Consider the following 17,542-nt stretch of genomic DNA (forward strand, 5'->3'; position numbering starts at 1 on the left):
AGTATTCGCGGGTCAAAATCTAGAACAAATAAATATAATTACAAAGTAACGGACATACAAAGAACCAAACGTACGTCGGATTAATTTTTAAATTGCTATTACTTTATAAAATAGATTTTGATTAAGATTTATACACAAATTAAATTCTGATCCATCATTTGAAGCGCATGCACATTTTTTATTTTACATTAAAAATTTCATATTTGTACTTTTAGTCATATTTGCGTTTTTCTTTGTAATTATATTTTTGTAAAATATTCTACTTAAATTGTTAGTAAAAGATTTTAATATGTTCTATTAAAAAAAAACACGATCTATTGATAAATATTTTGTTTAACTTTTTAATAAGTGCATCAAATTATATCATAATTCTAACCATTAGATTGAACACAAATATGATTATAAAAATAACACAAATATAAAAATTAAATTTCTAATAAAAATTTAAAACAAAAAAATATGTCTGTCTTTTTAAGAACGGTTCAGAATCTAGTATTGTATTAAAAATTGTTTTTTTTCATAAACAACGCTACACTTAACAGTATTTATGTGTTCTACTGTTTTTTGCAACAATATCACACTAGGCTCTGAATGGTAATAGCGGATTGGACGGTGCGGGACAAGCGGATTAATTAGTGCGGTGCGGTTTTACTGCGGTTTATACATGAGAAACGTACACTGCGGAACAACTGCAGTTTGTCTAAACGGTGCGGTCCATAACAAAATATGAATGGTGACATTTATAATGAATAGTGTAACTGCGGGATACATATAATGTATTTTATATTATATAAACTAAAATATTAGTCACACTAATATTTAAAATATATATATATATTATTTTTAGATAAATTATATAGCTGAAATATGAATAATATTTTGGGTATTTCGGCATACAAATAATATTTTTAAATTATTTGATTATTTAAAACTAAATATAGTTAAATTTATAAATATATAAACTATAAAATTTGGATATCCATTCGGTTCTCGATTCGATTTTGGTTCGGTTTTATTTGTTTGGTTCTAGAGATATAAATCTACTAGTATAATTGACATGATCTAAATCCGAACAGAACTATATTTCAGTTTGATTTTTTCGGTTCCGAGTAAATGTGCTCAGACCTACTTACTACCATCAAATCTTAATATATTTATACTTTGTAAACTAAACAACTAGTGCAATTAATATAGTTTTTAAAAATATAAATTTTATTTTTAAAATTACTTTATATATCTGAAATATAAAAATTAATATGCTATTACTGAGATTTATACAATTGTTTTATTTTAAAAACTTATAATTGCAGTAGTTCTTTACAAAATAATTTTTAAAAAATTATTATAACTCAAAATTAAATATATAACTTATCTAATAAAAAGGAATATTTTAATATATCTAATTTTCTTAATTAAATAACATACTTTTGAATTAATATATTATATGTATAATTCATATACAAACAAAGTATTAGTGGTAACAAGTAAATATTTTTAGGTATTTTTTAAAAAATTGTTTAAAAGAATATGAATAATAAAAGGTCATGAATTAAATAAATATGTCGAAATATAATTTATGATGTAATTATAATTTTTTTATTTTAGTATAAACATTAAACTGGTAGAATTGCAGAGTACAAAAAAACATACATCTTTTAAAAGTTAAATAAATAATCAAATCAAACCACACCTTACCACATCAAACCACACGTTACTAACTTCTTTTCCTTTTCAGGTGCGGTCAAGACGTAACCCGTCCCGCTGTCCCTTCTTTTCTATTTTTTTAATTAAAAAATTTACAACAATTAATAACCAAAAAGTAAATTGAATGGTAACACAATTTTATCCCGCATGTGTGTTTTGTTTGGAATGCAGTTAACATTCAATACCTAAATATATGTGACATTATAGCGATGGGATAATATTATAATATTTTTTCTTGTTGAATTTATTTTATTGTGTAAGTCTTTTTAACTGATTATATTTGGTTTTACAAAACCAGAAATAAAATGCATTGTTATGTAATTATGATATAAATTTGCTTATTATAATTTTTATGTATTCTCTAAATTTTAGTTAATATAGATTATTAATTAATATAATATATAAAATATATTTAAAATATATTTTATGTGATATAATTATTTTGGTGGTATAATTTTTAGTCTAGTTTCTATTAAAAATATTAATATTGTATGTTATAAGAATAATGAGCATTTATCAAAAAATACTAAATAATTAAGAGAATCTTTAATTTAAAATGGTGTAATTTCTATACTTGATATCTTGTGTATTTCATGATTTTAACCATCTATTTTGCATTCATTTTGATTATTTAAGATAGTATTTAGGTTTGTCTAGGTTGCATTGCATGGTGTTTATGTGTTTTCAGGTTTGGAGAAGTACTAATCAGATTTTGGAGCTTAAGAAGTCATGAAACGTCCACATGGTGAGTAATGGTGCGGTAGCAGGGAATCTTCGCGGGCAAATGGAGGCAGCGACGAACCATGACGACCGCAGGCAACCATCGCGGGTGAAGGTAGGTCGCGACGAGAGTTCGACGAATCCGACCAGAGCGTTTTGCGGGCTGTCATCGCAGGAAGAAGAGGGCGCGGCCATGGCATGCGTATCGCGGCCTACTTTCGCGGGTTTGAGGAGGCTGCGGCCGAAGTTTAAAACAGACTTTATCCATTTTCTATTTGGGTCGGCCCAGGGTTGTTGGGTTGACCCGGTTCGAGTTTTAGCTTAGTATAAATACATTTTAGACCTAAAGGTTATCTGATCTTGTTTTCTCTGTAATCACATTAGCTATTTTGGTGAAAGACTTATTCTTGAGCTTCTTTTCATCTATATCTCTTGTGATTATTGATCAATCCTGACTACTAAACATGATTAACCTTCATTCATCCATGGGTTTTGGGTTATTCATGTCTATTAGTGAGTAGTTACCTTTTGGATTCATGGGCTAGGGTGATTAGGGTGATTAAGTGAAGATCTAAGGGTGTTTAGTGTTAGATCTCTTGTTTCTTTGCTTGTCTACTTCTCTTAATGCTAGATTAAAATTGGCCTCTTTATTCTAGAGCTCTAGACATTTCTCATCCACAAGGTGTTTGATGAAATGTCTGAACCAAGTAGAGCTTGCTCTAAACTTACCTTACACAAAGATCATTGTGTTACGGGAGTTTAGATAGTTAATAGACTCATCCCGATTGCTTAGATCTTTTAGGCTCAAAGACCTTTGATGTCTAGTTGATTAAAGCAAATGAACATTTTTATTGACCATAGAATTTGCTTATTTCAATACTAAAATAGGGTTGTGGTTGGAGATGGCATAATTTTCAACCATTATGTCTTTTAATTGGCCTTCTATGAAATCATTTCAATAAAAGAAAACTATATGTGGATATATTATTCTAAATATTAATTTACAAAGAATGATGACAGTTATATATGAAAACTTCTAAACTTAATTGAGGGAAAGTCATTATATATAATTTATAAAAACATATTAGGAATATAGTCCAGACGATTGAGAGGCATAACTTGTGACTATATATTACATCTTGCGGTGAATGATGATAAAGTTTTTATGAATACTAAACAAAAAGACAAATATATAACTTGTGACCTTTTTTAATTTTAGCTTTGTTATCATTCACAGCATGATGGTTTTTAACTTTTTGAAATAAAACCATTAAGCAGTGAGTGATAATAAAGATTTGATAAACGTTTTTAGCTAGTGACTATTACATCCTATAATTTTCTTAAATACCAAACATATAGAAGTTTATGAGGTACAAACTTCACAATCATTACATTGATTAATTTAAAAATATTTCTTGTCCACATAAGTCCTATAAATAGACAAAGCCACACCAACACAAAAATCCACACCACCACCCTCTAGCTTGTCTCTAGATGGATACCATGAGAGATAAGCCAATAAAATTCTCAACTTCTGTTTTCTGTTTGATCATTTTATTATCGGTCTATAACTCCACTGCGGAGCTACGACGGTTGGTCCAACCACCAAAATCCGATGGTACACTCAGTTTTCTAGTTGTCGGCGACTGGGGAAGAAGAGGTTCTTATAATCAGTCTCAAGTAGCTCTTCAGGTACGTAAACATACGGAGATATGTATATACGTGTGTATGTATGCCTTTTCGAGAAGCAGTATTTCATCCTTGTTTGTAATTTAGCTAATTTCAAGTTCTTTTATACGGCGTGGTTACTGGTTAGAATTGATATGAGAAGAATTAGGAGAAAGGACGAAAATGATTAGATAAATTATATAATAGTTAATATTATATGATAGCTTAAGCGAGAGAAGCGTGTAATATTGTGTTTTCTTGACGTCTAATGCATTCTTCATTAAATTACTGATTAGGCTATTGAAGTAACCGATAATAACAACAATTAATAAACTGGCTATTGCGTGGAAAACGTAATTTCAGTCTTATATTTAAAATTTTATATTTTAATATTAGATGTCTTTTTTGGTCAATATGGAGTATTAGATGTGTAAGGGCATCTCCAACCCTACTCTATTTCTACTCCAAACATCATTTTGGAGTAAAATCCTCTCCGATCCCACTCCATTTCCAACTCCAAAATGGAGTAATGGTTAGAGTTACTCCATTTATGGAGTAATCTTACACATTACTCCATTTTGGAGTTGAACTTTTTTTATTTATGAAATGGTCCTTTAAATATTTAATGCTCTTATTTTTTATTTAAATAATATTTTAAAATGATACAACAACATAAGTTATTTCATTATTTAATAATTTGACATAAAATACATAACATAATTAAATAACAAAAATAATATAAAATAAAAATAATATAAAATAAATGATTTAAATATCCGATTTCAAAAAAATACTCGATTTAAGAATATCAAAGATAAAGAAACTCATTTTTCATTACGAAATGCATTAATCGATCATTTGTGGGGAAATATCGTAATGCTTATTATTGAACCAACTTATACATTATGTTTTATTCTATTTTTTATGATTTTTTGTACCTTTTAATAATATATGTTTAATTTAAATAAATTATATTTTTAAGTATTTTTGCAAACATAAAATAGTTGGGGTTAATTAGTAAATTTTTATAAGTATAAGATACTATTAAAAATTATTAACTATTTTTAGAGTAAAAGATGGAGTAATACATTAGAGTAAAACATCACTCCATTTTGAAGTAAAATTTGGAGTAATACATTGGAGATGCTCTAATAACATGTTTAGGTGTAGGGGAGAGCGATTATTTTGTGTAGCTTTGTTATCTACCTAACTTTTCTTTTGTGTATGTTAATGGGCTTCCTATTAAAATTGCATAAAATAAAATGTTGCGGGGATAAATAATAATCTTACATTATTTGCGTTTGCATCTTCCATTCTACTAGTATACGTCATCTTTGTTTTCTATCATTTTCATATTATGTATTATCCCTTTTCATTCACTTTACTAATCATATTGACTACTATAACTCTTTTCTGTTCAGATGGGAAAAACAGGAAAGGATTTAAATATCGATTTCGTCATTTCGACTGGAGATAACTTTTACGATGACGGAATAACAAGTCCATATGATTGTCAATTTCAAGATTCTTTTACGAATATTTACACAGCATCTAGCTTACAAAAGCCATGGTATAATGGTAATTAAGCTATCTTTTCCAGCTGAAAATAAGACAAAATACTTGAGCTATATTATCATTTTTTTTCCCTTCTGAACTTCATTAATAATAAAATTTGACGAACAAATAACAACATAAACAGAGCAAAACAGAGCTCTCTATAAGCAAACCAACTCTCTCATCCTCGGGTGACCACAAAAATCGCTCAACCATAGACCACAAACACGACCAGATACAAAAGAGAATGTCAGAGGCCTCGGCTCTCATTAACAAAGAATTCAAACAACCAGGCAGGATGTCCAGTTGTAACATAAGACCGAAGTCTTCTTTGTCTTGTCACACTTTGAGCAATAAGTGCCGCACCTCTATTCTCCTCTTTCGATACATATCTCAGTTGATACTCCTCTACACCATTCAGAATTCTTTTTAGCTCCGTCACATGATATTCCAAAGCTGGCCATCGGTGAGGTTTTTGAAATGCCAAAAAAATTTCCTTAAAATCACCTGCAAAAGTAATTTTAGAATAGTGCAAGCTTGACATGCTCTCAGCGGCCCATAATAGCGTGGAATATCTAGCCTCCTCCAGCGAACCAATGTTCGAGAAGGCTCTCCTACTATGAGTCATTACCACTCCCCTGAAATTTCGAACCACCCAAGCAACTCCTAAAGTCTTTGAGCCTTTGTCGAGCTCAAACGCAACGTTACAAATAAGCCACCCTTGCTTTGGAGGTTTCCATTTCCGTTTTTCCTTTGTCACCTTGATCTCCTTCTCATTTGACATTTCTTCTTCCACCAGTTGAGCTAGGAACCATTCTCCCGCCTCCTGTCTAGCCTTGCGAATTATTTCCTGTGGTTCCCATCGAATCCCATTGAATAAGAAATCATTTCTGCTCTTCCAAATGAACCATACTATCCATGGCCAAGCTCTGTGGTTCTCTACTTCTGCCCCTTGTAAAGATCGAGCCTGCAACAGGTAATTGATATTTGAAAACAACCCGCCATTCTGAAATCCCCATTCCGGTTGAGGGATGTCAGCTAAAGCCCAGGCTTGTTTTGCAGGATCGCATTCAAACAGAGCATGAAGGATCGATTCTCCATTGAGTCCACAAAGCTGACATCTTTCATCTATCTTCATCCCTCTTCTGATGATCAAGTCTGCCACTGGGATCGCATCACTCAAGCTCTTCCATAAGAAGGTGCGGATCTTAGGAGCTGTTGGCAGCAACCATATCTTTTCTTTGACAGGGTTCATTGATGGCAAAAGTAAGGCCGCTGGATGCTCTTCTTTGATCTTCCTGTCTCTTGCAAGCCAATATGCAGATTTGATAGTCAAGTTGCCACTTCGGTTATACTTCCAAAGAAAAGAGTCGTCTCTCATGATCGCTGGAGGATTGGCCAAAATCAACTCAACATCCGATGGCACAAAGAGGTCCTGAAGCACATCTAGATCCCATGTTCGAGTATTGACATCTATCAAATCACTGACAAGTAAATTGAGATCAAAGGTTGCATTTCTGATCCATGGCGCTCTCATCCCTAACTCTGGATCGTGCACCCATTTGTCAATCCAAACTCTGGTCTTTCTACCATCTCCCACCTTCCATTTTAATCATTTTTCTAGCAATTATCTGCCATATAAAACGCTCCTCCAGACAAAGGACGGCCTAACTCCCAGCACCGCTTCTGAGAAAGATGAATTGGGATAATATCTGCTCTTCAAAAGCTTGGCAACCAGGGATTCCGGTTGATTGATTAGTTTCCATCCTTGCTTGGCCAACAAGGCTTGATTAAAACATTCCAAGTCCTTAAAACCTAGCCCTCCTAGCTCTTTTGGCAGACACATAGTGTCCCAAGCGATCCAGTGGATTTTGTTGACATGATTGTCCGCATTCCACCAGAACTTTGCCATTATGCTTTTGATCTGATTTAATACCGTTTTTGGAATCTTGAAGCATGACATGGCAAAGACCGGTAGAGCCGACACAGTCGTCTTAATCAGAATCTCTTTCCCTCCCTGAGAGAGCTTGCGTAGGAACCAAGAGTCCATTCTGCCTTGAGTTCTGTCCCTTAGGTATGACAAAAGCTTGACCTTCGAGCCCGATAGGCATTCAGGGAGTCCAAGGTACTTGCTGTGACCACCTTCATTATCTATTCCAAAGATGTCTTGAATCTTCCTTTTCTCACTTTCCGGAATCAAACCGCCAAAAGTGATAGAGGATTTCTGATAGTTTATGCACTGACCTGTAGCTTCACCATAGAAGTTCAGAATCTTCTTTAGGTTCTTACATTGAGTGACAGAAGCATGGCATAGGAATAGACTGTCATCGGCAAATAACAGATGTGAGACTGTCGGGCCTTCATTCTAGAAGCTCATTCCAGTGAGGACATTGTTTCTTTCCGCTACGTCCATTAGGTGTGACAGCCCTTCCGTACACAACACAAAGAGAAATACTCAATAGCCACCTCTGCCTTTGCCGCATCCGACCATTGGTCCACTCCATGCTTATCTTTCAGTTTCAGCAGTCTATTTCGCAGTCTGTTTGCCTTCACAGACAGATGAAAAAACTTGGAATTGCGGTCACCTAATTTGAGCCATTTCTCTCTACTCTTTTGTCTCCAAAACATTTCTTCTTCCTTGTACGCTAGCACCAACTCCTTCTTTAGATTATTAATAACAAACCAGCAAGGATATGGTTTAGATTGAAACCATTCCAACCTAGCTTGCAATTGATTAATCTTATTTTTGGCATTGAGTCTTTTTCTGTGTTTCCAATTGCTCATGACTTTCCTGCAGTTTCTTATCTTGAAAGTTACAGTTTCCACGCCTCTGCTCTTTCTCCATTCTGTTTCAACTTCTTTTCTTGCATCAGGGTGGTGTAACAGTCGTCGATCAAACCGAAATTGTCCTCTATGGACATCAGCGCAGGCTCTCAAGTTCACCAAAATTGGTCTGTGATCAGACCCCCTCTTCTCGAGGAAGGATTGGTTTGATTGAGGAAAGCTTGAGTGCCACGCTTTATTTCCAAAACACCTATCAAGGCAGCATTGGATGTATTTTTTCCATCTTGTTCCAGCCCAAGTGAACCTGTTTCCTTTGCTGCTCAACTCATCCATTCCACAAAAGGTTAGCATCTCCGCAAACGGTTTGAACGATGCTTTAGCTCTCTTTGGGCCACCAAGTTTTTCCTCATTGTTGAGTATTTCATTGAAATCCCCAATAAGAGCCCATGCCTCATCTCTCCTCTTCCTAGTCTCATCAAACGTTCCCATACTATGCTACGACCATCAGAAGCTGGCTCGCCATATACGCACGTTAAGAAGAAGGAAGCATCTCCTAATTTCACAAAATAGTCTACAATATTTTTATCCGAACTTTTAATACAAAGGGTAACAGACTTCTTCCATAAAATTGTTAGACCTCCACTGTACCCAATCGGATTAACAGTGTGGACTTGCTCATAACCAAACCATACTTGAAGGTCAACAACTACATTTCGACATTTTTTTGTTTCCATTAAAAATAAAATCTCCGGGAATTGGTATTGACGCAACTCCCGCAGTCGTTGAACTGTCAAGCCTTGAGGCCGCCCCAAGCTCTGGCAGTTCCAACTCAGAAAGCTCATTGGGACTTCGGCGAACCCTCATTTGGGATCACCTTAATGCAAGCCGTCTTGCTGGTTGAGTTCCTCTCCTCTTCTTCCACTGAGCATTTCCTCTTCTTACTACTTCCCATCGCTTGTTTGCCCTCCCTCTTCTCCTCTAGCAACTCCAAGTTCGGTCCCTTACTCTCTCGGCTCTTCTGTTGACGAACCGATTTTGGTGGACGTCTTCTCGGAGCTGGCCTTTTCCTGGGAACTTCGGAAGAACAGGGAGCATTATTAACTGCTTTGAACACCGTTGAGTAAACAGAGGGTAATGAACCAGCCTTATCAGAGCTATCTGCATTTCCTTCGAGAAGCATGAGGCAAGGCGCAGACTTACGATCCATATTACGTTGAGCAGTCATGGAGGCAGCCATCAATTTGTTGGGATTGCTCTTCACGCTTAGAGCATCTGAGTGTTCCTCTCTCTCTTCGTAATCAAAGATATGACCTTTGCCTTTGTTTAGATCACTTGTGACCTCAGGAGGAGACTCCATTCTCAGTGCTAGTCTCTGTGAAGTAGTTCCTTGCTCTGCAAGTTTCACTGATTGTTGAATCTTGTCAACCTTTATCCCGTGGCTTTCTCCAGTATCAGCCCTTAAGTATCTTTTCATCTCCTCCAGAATCTCCTTGGCTATCTTACCTTTTCCAGAAGCTGGATCGATAGCTATATTATCATTTATATTTATCTTTTCTTAACGAGATTTTTTATTTACTTTTTTTTTTTGACAAAAGAGCTGTTTTTTATTTACTTTCTCTTACTCTTTTCTATCTATCACCAGTATTAGGAAACCATGACTATAGAGGTAACGTCGCTGCACAACTCAGTCCGATACTGAAGGATTTGGACTGTCGATGGGTTTGTTTAAGATCTTACGTGGTTAACGCCGGTAATTAACTTAACAACAGAAAGTAAATACCTTTTTCATTTTGAAATATATATAATAATTATTACTTCAAACAATCCTTTTGTAGATATCGTCGATATTTTCTTCGTGGACACAACACCGTTCGTAAATAAATATTTTGATGAGCCAAAGGACCATGTTTATGATTGGAGAGGCGTGCTACCAAGAAACAAGTATCTTAAGAATCTCTTAGCGGTAAGTAACTTTTTACTCTTTCACACAAGCTAGCATTTTAACAGGTTCTATTGAAATAGTAGTTTTTGCAGTTCGACGTCATTAACTTATCCAAAAGTCATTATTTTATAAGAAATTGATAAAATTTTAATCACTTTCGAGAATATATTAAATTATAGGATGTCAACGTGGCCTTGCAAAAATCAGTTGCAAAATGGAAAATAGTGGTAGGTCACCACACAATCAAAAGTGCAGGTCACCACGGGATTACGAAAGAGCTTGAGAAACAACTTTTACCTATCCTTGAGGTAATTTTACTACCATAAAAAATCAAACTATGAAATATTGAAATGAAACACAATTACTTTGTTTTCTTGAAAATTAGGCTAATAAAGTTGATCTCTACATAAACGGGCATGATCATTGCTTGGAGCACATAAGCAGCATTAACAGGTGACTAATACTTTGTACTAATCAATTAATCGATTAATTGTGGGTTGTATCCGTAAAGTAAGAGCATCTCCAACCCCACTCCATAATTTACTCTAAAATTGAGAATGAAGTTGAAAATGGAGTGGAAAATGGAGGGATGACCAAAAAATAAAAGCATTACTCTATAAATGGAGTAATGCTTTTATTTTTTGGTCATCACTCTATTTCCCACTCCATTTCCAACTCCATTCTCAATTTTGAAGTAAAATATGGAGTGGGGTTGAAGATGCCCTAAGAGAGTCAAAAACAAAACGGTACGCATGTTTTGTGATATCTCCAGTGGAATACAATTTTTGACAAGTGGCGGTGGGTCCAAGGCGTGGAAAGGGGACGTGAACGAGTGGAACCCGCAAGAGATGAGGTTTTACTATGATGGACAAGGATTCATGTCGGTTTATCTATCGGAAGCAGCACTGCGTGTAGTTTTTTACGATGGGTATGGTCGCGTTCTGCATCAATGGAACACTTATAAGGAGGGGATTTATACGGATATCTAAACGATCTGTACAAATGTTAAGAACCAAATATTCATATTAGTACGTCACTGTTTTTATATTTGGTGGTGACTTTCATGTGACATAGTTCTATTTTTAATGATGTTATTATCCAGCTAATAAAGTTTGAAAAAGGGAAATTTACATGTAGACTAAAGACTGTCTAGCTCTAGCCCCTTAACTTGTTTATTATCTCATTCATTTCCCTATATACTTAGCAGATACGCATGGTTCTCATGGCGCGCTGCCTTTTTGATTTTGGGTTACAGTGTTCACACTAATTTGGATAATTTATTAGTACTATATATTTTTTTATTAGTACTATATTGTTCCACTATATTTAGATATTTCAACTTATTTTTAGTTTTTTGTGATTTAAAACAAACAAAAAAGTCACAAAGATATTTTACTAGTTATTACAAAATCTCAAAGATTATATTCATGCATCAAATATCTAATAATGATATTGCCATACATTTTATTTTGTAACACTTAATACTACCATACATAAATAGGGAAAAGTATATGTATACATAATTAATTAGAAAATAGAAAAAAATCTGTAAGATAAACACTCTGACGTCAACGCGTAACACGCAGCATCGCCCAGACCTTAAATAAATATATCACATAAGCAAAAGCTGTATATAATTTCTTTAAAGACTCAAAGTCCTGTTAATTTACATAGTAAAATGATTATGTCGCTTCCTCGATTATTTATGCACCATGATTTCCTTACGGATTCATCTAATATTAATATTAATTAATATTAATTGGCACCTATACCTCTCTCTCTCTCTCTCTCTCTCTCTCTCTCTCTCTCTCTCTCTCTCTCTCTCTCTCTCTCTCTCTCTCCTCTCAATATATACATTGGTTTTTCTTGATGTTCTTAAGACCAGAGAAAGCAATTAAGGAGAACTAAGATGAAGAAGTTCAGGGTGCGTTTGATTTTTCTTATCCTATGTATGTTCTTCAATGGTTCTTTGTCAAAGCTTGAAAGGCTAGAGCATCCGGTGACGAAATCTGATGGCTCTTTGAATATTCTGGTCGTCGGAGATTGGGGACGACAAGGAGGTTTTAATCAATCTCTCGTTGCACATCAGGTAACAATAATATTTTCTTATCGATGGATTGACAAAAATAAGACGAGTACAACGTTGAACAGTGTAAAACATATACATGCGTGTTCAAGGTAGCAAATACAGCAATAGATTAAAAGTAATTTGGTGGATGCAACAGATGTTTCGGATGTTTGGCTTGTAGGATAGAAATGCACTATATATCAGGACTATGTAATGATTATACCACCAAAATGATTAGGTTTGGTTTTTAGTGGAAACGTGTTTTCATTTTAATCTGATTGTTAATTTTGTTTTTCCATTCAACTCATTCAGTAGGTCTGCTATAGATTTGGAACCCGAGAAATTTAGGATACCCAGATTCGGATCCGTAATTTTAGTATCATGATTCGGATCTCTTTCCGAGTTTCGGATATTCATCTAGATACTGTGATATTTGTAAGTATTCAAATCCGGATCCAAATCCATACGAATAACTAAAAATAAATAAAAATATTTTTTAAAAATTCAAAAAATCTAAAAATATTATATAAATTAAATACTTTTACAAAATTTATGAATTTATTTATGCATATATTATTATTTAAATTACAGTGTAATATTATAAGACTAATTTTATGTATAAATATTAATAAATCAACTATAATTATTACTAAAATTTTAAATTTAATATATTTAAAAAATTCGGATTCGGATATCCGGACCTAAAAATCAAGATATCCGGACCTAAAAATCAAGATATTCGGATCCGGATTCGACGGATCTGTTTTACTACTCATATCCCGATCATGGCACCTTGGATATCTTATTTTTGGAGCGGATTTGGATCAGATTTCGGATCAGATTCGGATCCCATATAATAAATCTCAGCTCTAATAAATATTAATAAATCAATTATAATTATTAATGAAATTCTAAATTTATATATTTAAAAAATTCGGATCTGGATTCGGATATCTAGACTTAAAAATTAAGATTTCCAGATCCGGATTCGAAAGATCCGACATTTGACTACTCCGATCCTGATCTGGACACCCCGGATATTCTATCCCAGATCTCTTATTTTCGGAGTAGATTAGGATCGGGTCTCGCGTAATAAGTCCCAGCCCTACCATTCATCATTTGGGCATCTATTTGTATGTTGCGTACAGTACTTTCTAATATGAAAGTCCTTCACTCTACGCAATACATAGACTTTGAATTGATTGAAAAATCATATTATTTTGGAAAATAGTTGAACAACATATTCCTGAAAATATTCTTGTAATTGAAGAGTTGATACGTTTCATTACAAAGCATATTCCCTAAGTGATGAAAAAAGAAGCTTAAATTCTGATTCAGTATAAAACTAAACAATAAATAAAACTAACATATCGTAACTAAGACGACTTTTGTTTGGTATTCAATATTGTTATTTTATTGTAAATTTAATTAAGAAAATAGTGAACCCAGATACTGTTAAATTCTAGAGAGCCACGACACGATCAAATTTTGAAAAATGGCAGATGGGAATTGTGGGAAAGCAACTAGACATAGATTTTGTCATATCAGTAGGAGATAATTTCTATGACGACGGTTTAAAAGGTGACACTGATCCTGCGTTTGAAGCCTCTTTCTCTCGTATCTACACTCATCCTAGTCTCCAAAAACAGTGGTATTCTGGTAATATAGCTTGCCTCTTAATGATTAACTAATAAAAAATAATTGTGTTATCTATGAATAATAAATGTGCGAGGTTTCAAACTCTAATATTATTGCAGTTTTGGGGAACCATGATTACAGAGGAAATGTTTCAGCACAACTAAGTCATGCTCTCACCCAAAAAGATTGGAGATGGTTTTGTCGCAGATCTTTTGTCTTATGCTCAGGTTCAATTTTTTTTTTGTTTTCTTTTTATGTATCAGAAAAGGTTAATGACGGTAAAGTTGGATTTGAAAGATAAAACAAGAAGAAAACTTGAGATCTACGTTGGAGAGAGAGAAAGAAAATAGTGCTCTGTTCCATCTCTAACAAAACTGCCGCTGTTTGTGTCTCCGGCCGACGGGTTTGGCTCCCTTAGCCACCGTCGGTCCGGCTCTTCTCTCTCTTTTTTTTTTCTTCGGTGCATGCGTATATTGGAAGGCCTGGGTTCGCAGGGACCTTTTTTCCTTTGCTTTCCTCGGCTCCGGGATGAGAAGAATCTCTTATCTTTCTCATCGCCGCTTTCATCTCCAGTATCGTATCTCATGATAGATGGATGGTTGGCTTATCGACTCTGAGGCCGCGCCGTTTCCCTCTAAGGTGGTGGTTGCCGGCTTTCGTCTCTTTGGATTTGCTCGCACTGTATGTTGGGTCGATTGTGTGAGGTTGGTGGCCAAGCTTGGAGGAGATTGCGAGTACGATGCTCTCTGAGGTTGTGGCGTAAGTGTTGAACCTGAATTCCTCTACTTCCGATACTGTTGTTGGAAGTGGCGTTCGGTGTTCGTGTTGAGTTCCCGGTGTTTTCCGGTGGGAAGTATCTGGTTTGGTTTCAGTGGCGACTTCCAATTGCAGACAAAGACGGTGACTATTGCTTCCGATGGCGAGACGACCGATGGTCTCGGCGGTGACTTCCTCGGCTGAGTTGGTGTTGGCGGAACCATCAACACGCGTTGTTCTGGATCCTTCGGGTTGGACACGTGGTGGGGTGGAGGTTGGGACACGAATTTTAGTTGGGTCGGGAAGTTTCGGTGTCCAATGGGCTAGGTTTGTCTTTTTGTATGGGTTCGATTTCTTTGGGCCGTTGTATTTCGTTTTTAGTTGGCCTTTTAAAGCTTTAATAATATTATTTTTAGATGGCAAAAAAAAAAAGTTGGATTTGAAAGATTTCTTGGATTTTGACTTAAAACTGGCTTTTAAATTTACCGTTGAATAATACTATACCACAGGTTGATATGTAAATATACATGGCCTTGGTACGGTCTAATAATACTCAATTCTTAAGTTTGAAATTCAAGCTATGATAATATTATAAACACTCTTTTAAACTGAAGTTTTTGTTTGGTTTTTGTTCCTTTAGTTAGCTCGATATTCATTTCATTTTTTCGGATAGTAAGAAGTAAAATAAAATATAACCAAATTAATAGATCATTTTTACATTAGACTAATTTGGTAATTTGTGAATAATATTATATAGTTTTTAGTGAAAAATCTTTAAATTATTTTTGAATCCGTCCACTCAGCTAATATTTTAATGTTTAAAATTTTGACTTGCGAACTGTTAACATAATGTATTTCCATCTATAATTCTATTTATTTTGAACTAAAACAATTAAAAATTTATCACTGAAACGTTGTAAAATAATTTACGGAAGTTTGTAAATTTATTGATAAAAGTTTATAAATCCCTTGCTACGCAAGTTGGTTGAATAGTGATAACTGTTTTTGTGGCTATAGGAATGGTGGAGTTTTTCTTCGTGGACACAAATCCATTTGTAGATGAATACTTCACAGATCCAGAAGATCATACTTATGACTGGAGCAACGTGTTACCTAGAGATAAATATATCTCCAGCCTTTTACATGTAAATACATTTTGTTTCTGAAAGATTAATAATCAGAAAATCTCCATCTTCGTTTTGAGATAGTCTAACAATAATTTTTGCTATCGAAATATAGGATTTAGATTTAGAGATGAAAAAGTCGCGTGCCACATGGAAATTTGTCGTGGGGCATCATGGGATCAAAACCGCAGGTCAACATGGTGTGACCCAAGAGCTAGTCGATCAACTTCTTCCTATTCTGGAGGTAAATTGTTTAATAATGATTCATTAAATAATTCATTAGATCATTAAATAGATCATGTTATTATTATTATTATTATTGTTATTATTGTTATTATTATTATTATTATTATTATTATTATTATTATTATTATTATTATTATTATTATTATTATTAACTACTTTTTTGACTTTATTAAGTACTTTGTTGTGGTTCTTTTATTTATTACTGAAGGAGAATAAAGTGGATTTGTACATAAACGGACATGATCATTGCTTGCAACACATTGGGTCTGACGGGTAAAACTCTATTTACATGTTCTTTTAATCAAAATGAGGTGTTGGTTTACATTCTTGAATGGAAAGAAAACACGAAATCAGTTTCTTTGAATTTAATTGAGTGTTTAGGTCAAACATTTAGTTAAGTTTAAGAAATGAGTTTCTTTGAATTTATTTTAGTTTTTATGTCCAACATTCAGTCAAGTTTAAGTGTTTACTATTAAGACAAAATCTAAATAATTCATTGTTTCAAATTGGTGAAGTGAGATTCAATTTCTGACAAGTGGAGGAGGATCAAAGGCATGGAGAGGAGTTATTTTGCCATGGGACCCAAAAGAACTCAAACTTTATTACGACGGACAAGGTTTCATGTCGCTTCATATCACTCACTCTCAAGTCAAGTTCATCTACTATGACATTTCTGGCAATGTTCTTCACCAATCCACCTTGCCCAAAAAGTCCAAAACTTTTGGTTCCATTAAAAGATTATTCATCTAAAAAGATTGAGAGATTCAAGCATATACTTTAATTTGAGATTGTTTATTTATAAGAGAACAAGAGATGTATCCATTTCCATTGTTGTGTGGGTTATGTGAGACCGCATGATGTGCACATCATTTTTCTTTCTGCCTCAAGTTAGCAAAATATTTCACAAAATTCTATATAATTTCTAAATTGTGTGATCAAATATGGCTTTTAATTAATGATTTGGAAAGCAAACTCACGGAGTAAAATTGTTATTATCACAACCTTGCAACTGGATTCTCAGAGCATCTCCAAAGGTTCACTCTATTTTTTACTCTAAAATAAAGTGATTTTATAATAGAGATAGAGTTTGCTCCAATGGTATTCTATTTTACAGTAAAAAATAGAGTGATGAACAAAAAAAAACAACTTACTCTATATTTGGAGTAAACTTATTTTTCACTCTATTAAAGAGTGAGAAATAAAATACCATTGAAATATTTTTTATTCTAAACTTTATTTTAGAATGAAAAATAGAATGGAATTGGAGATGCTCTTAGTGTATGATTCTTTCAAGCTACCCGTTCGCCATCATTACATAGATCGCGACGCAAGATCGGC

At 34.0% G+C, this 17,542-nt stretch overlaps 2 protein-coding genes across 2 annotated transcripts; both read left to right on the forward strand.

Annotated features, from left to right (window-relative positions):
* The first annotated feature begins 3,875 nt into the window (after positions 1–3,875).
* Positions 3,876–11,508, forward strand: LOC108831274 (purple acid phosphatase 8). The gene is made up of 7 exons (XM_057007535.1): positions 3,876–4,116; positions 5,514–5,670; positions 10,073–10,180; positions 10,266–10,393; positions 10,552–10,680; positions 10,758–10,825; positions 11,145–11,508. Exons 1-7 carry the CDS (start codon positions 3,919–3,921, stop codon positions 11,359–11,361), a joined length of 1,005 nt encoding a protein of 334 aa, XP_056863515.1. The 5' UTR covers positions 3,876–3,918; the 3' UTR covers positions 11,362–11,508.
* Positions 11,509–12,183: 675 nt separating this feature from the next.
* LOC108831273 (purple acid phosphatase 7-like) lies at positions 12,184–17,084 on the forward strand. The gene is made up of 7 exons (XM_018604831.2): positions 12,184–12,461; positions 13,943–14,099; positions 14,198–14,305; positions 15,852–15,979; positions 16,074–16,202; positions 16,413–16,477; positions 16,720–17,084. Exons 1-7 carry the CDS (start codon positions 12,282–12,284, stop codon positions 16,952–16,954), a joined length of 1,002 nt encoding a protein of 333 aa, XP_018460333.1. The 5' UTR covers positions 12,184–12,281; the 3' UTR covers positions 16,955–17,084.
* The last annotated feature ends 458 nt before the right edge of the window (positions 17,085–17,542 follow it).

The sequence above is a fragment of the Raphanus sativus genome, chromosome 4 (assembly GCF_000801105.2).
Source record: "Raphanus sativus cultivar WK10039 chromosome 4, ASM80110v3, whole genome shotgun sequence".
Classification (NCBI taxonomy): domain Eukaryota; kingdom Viridiplantae; phylum Streptophyta; class Magnoliopsida; order Brassicales; family Brassicaceae; genus Raphanus; species Raphanus sativus.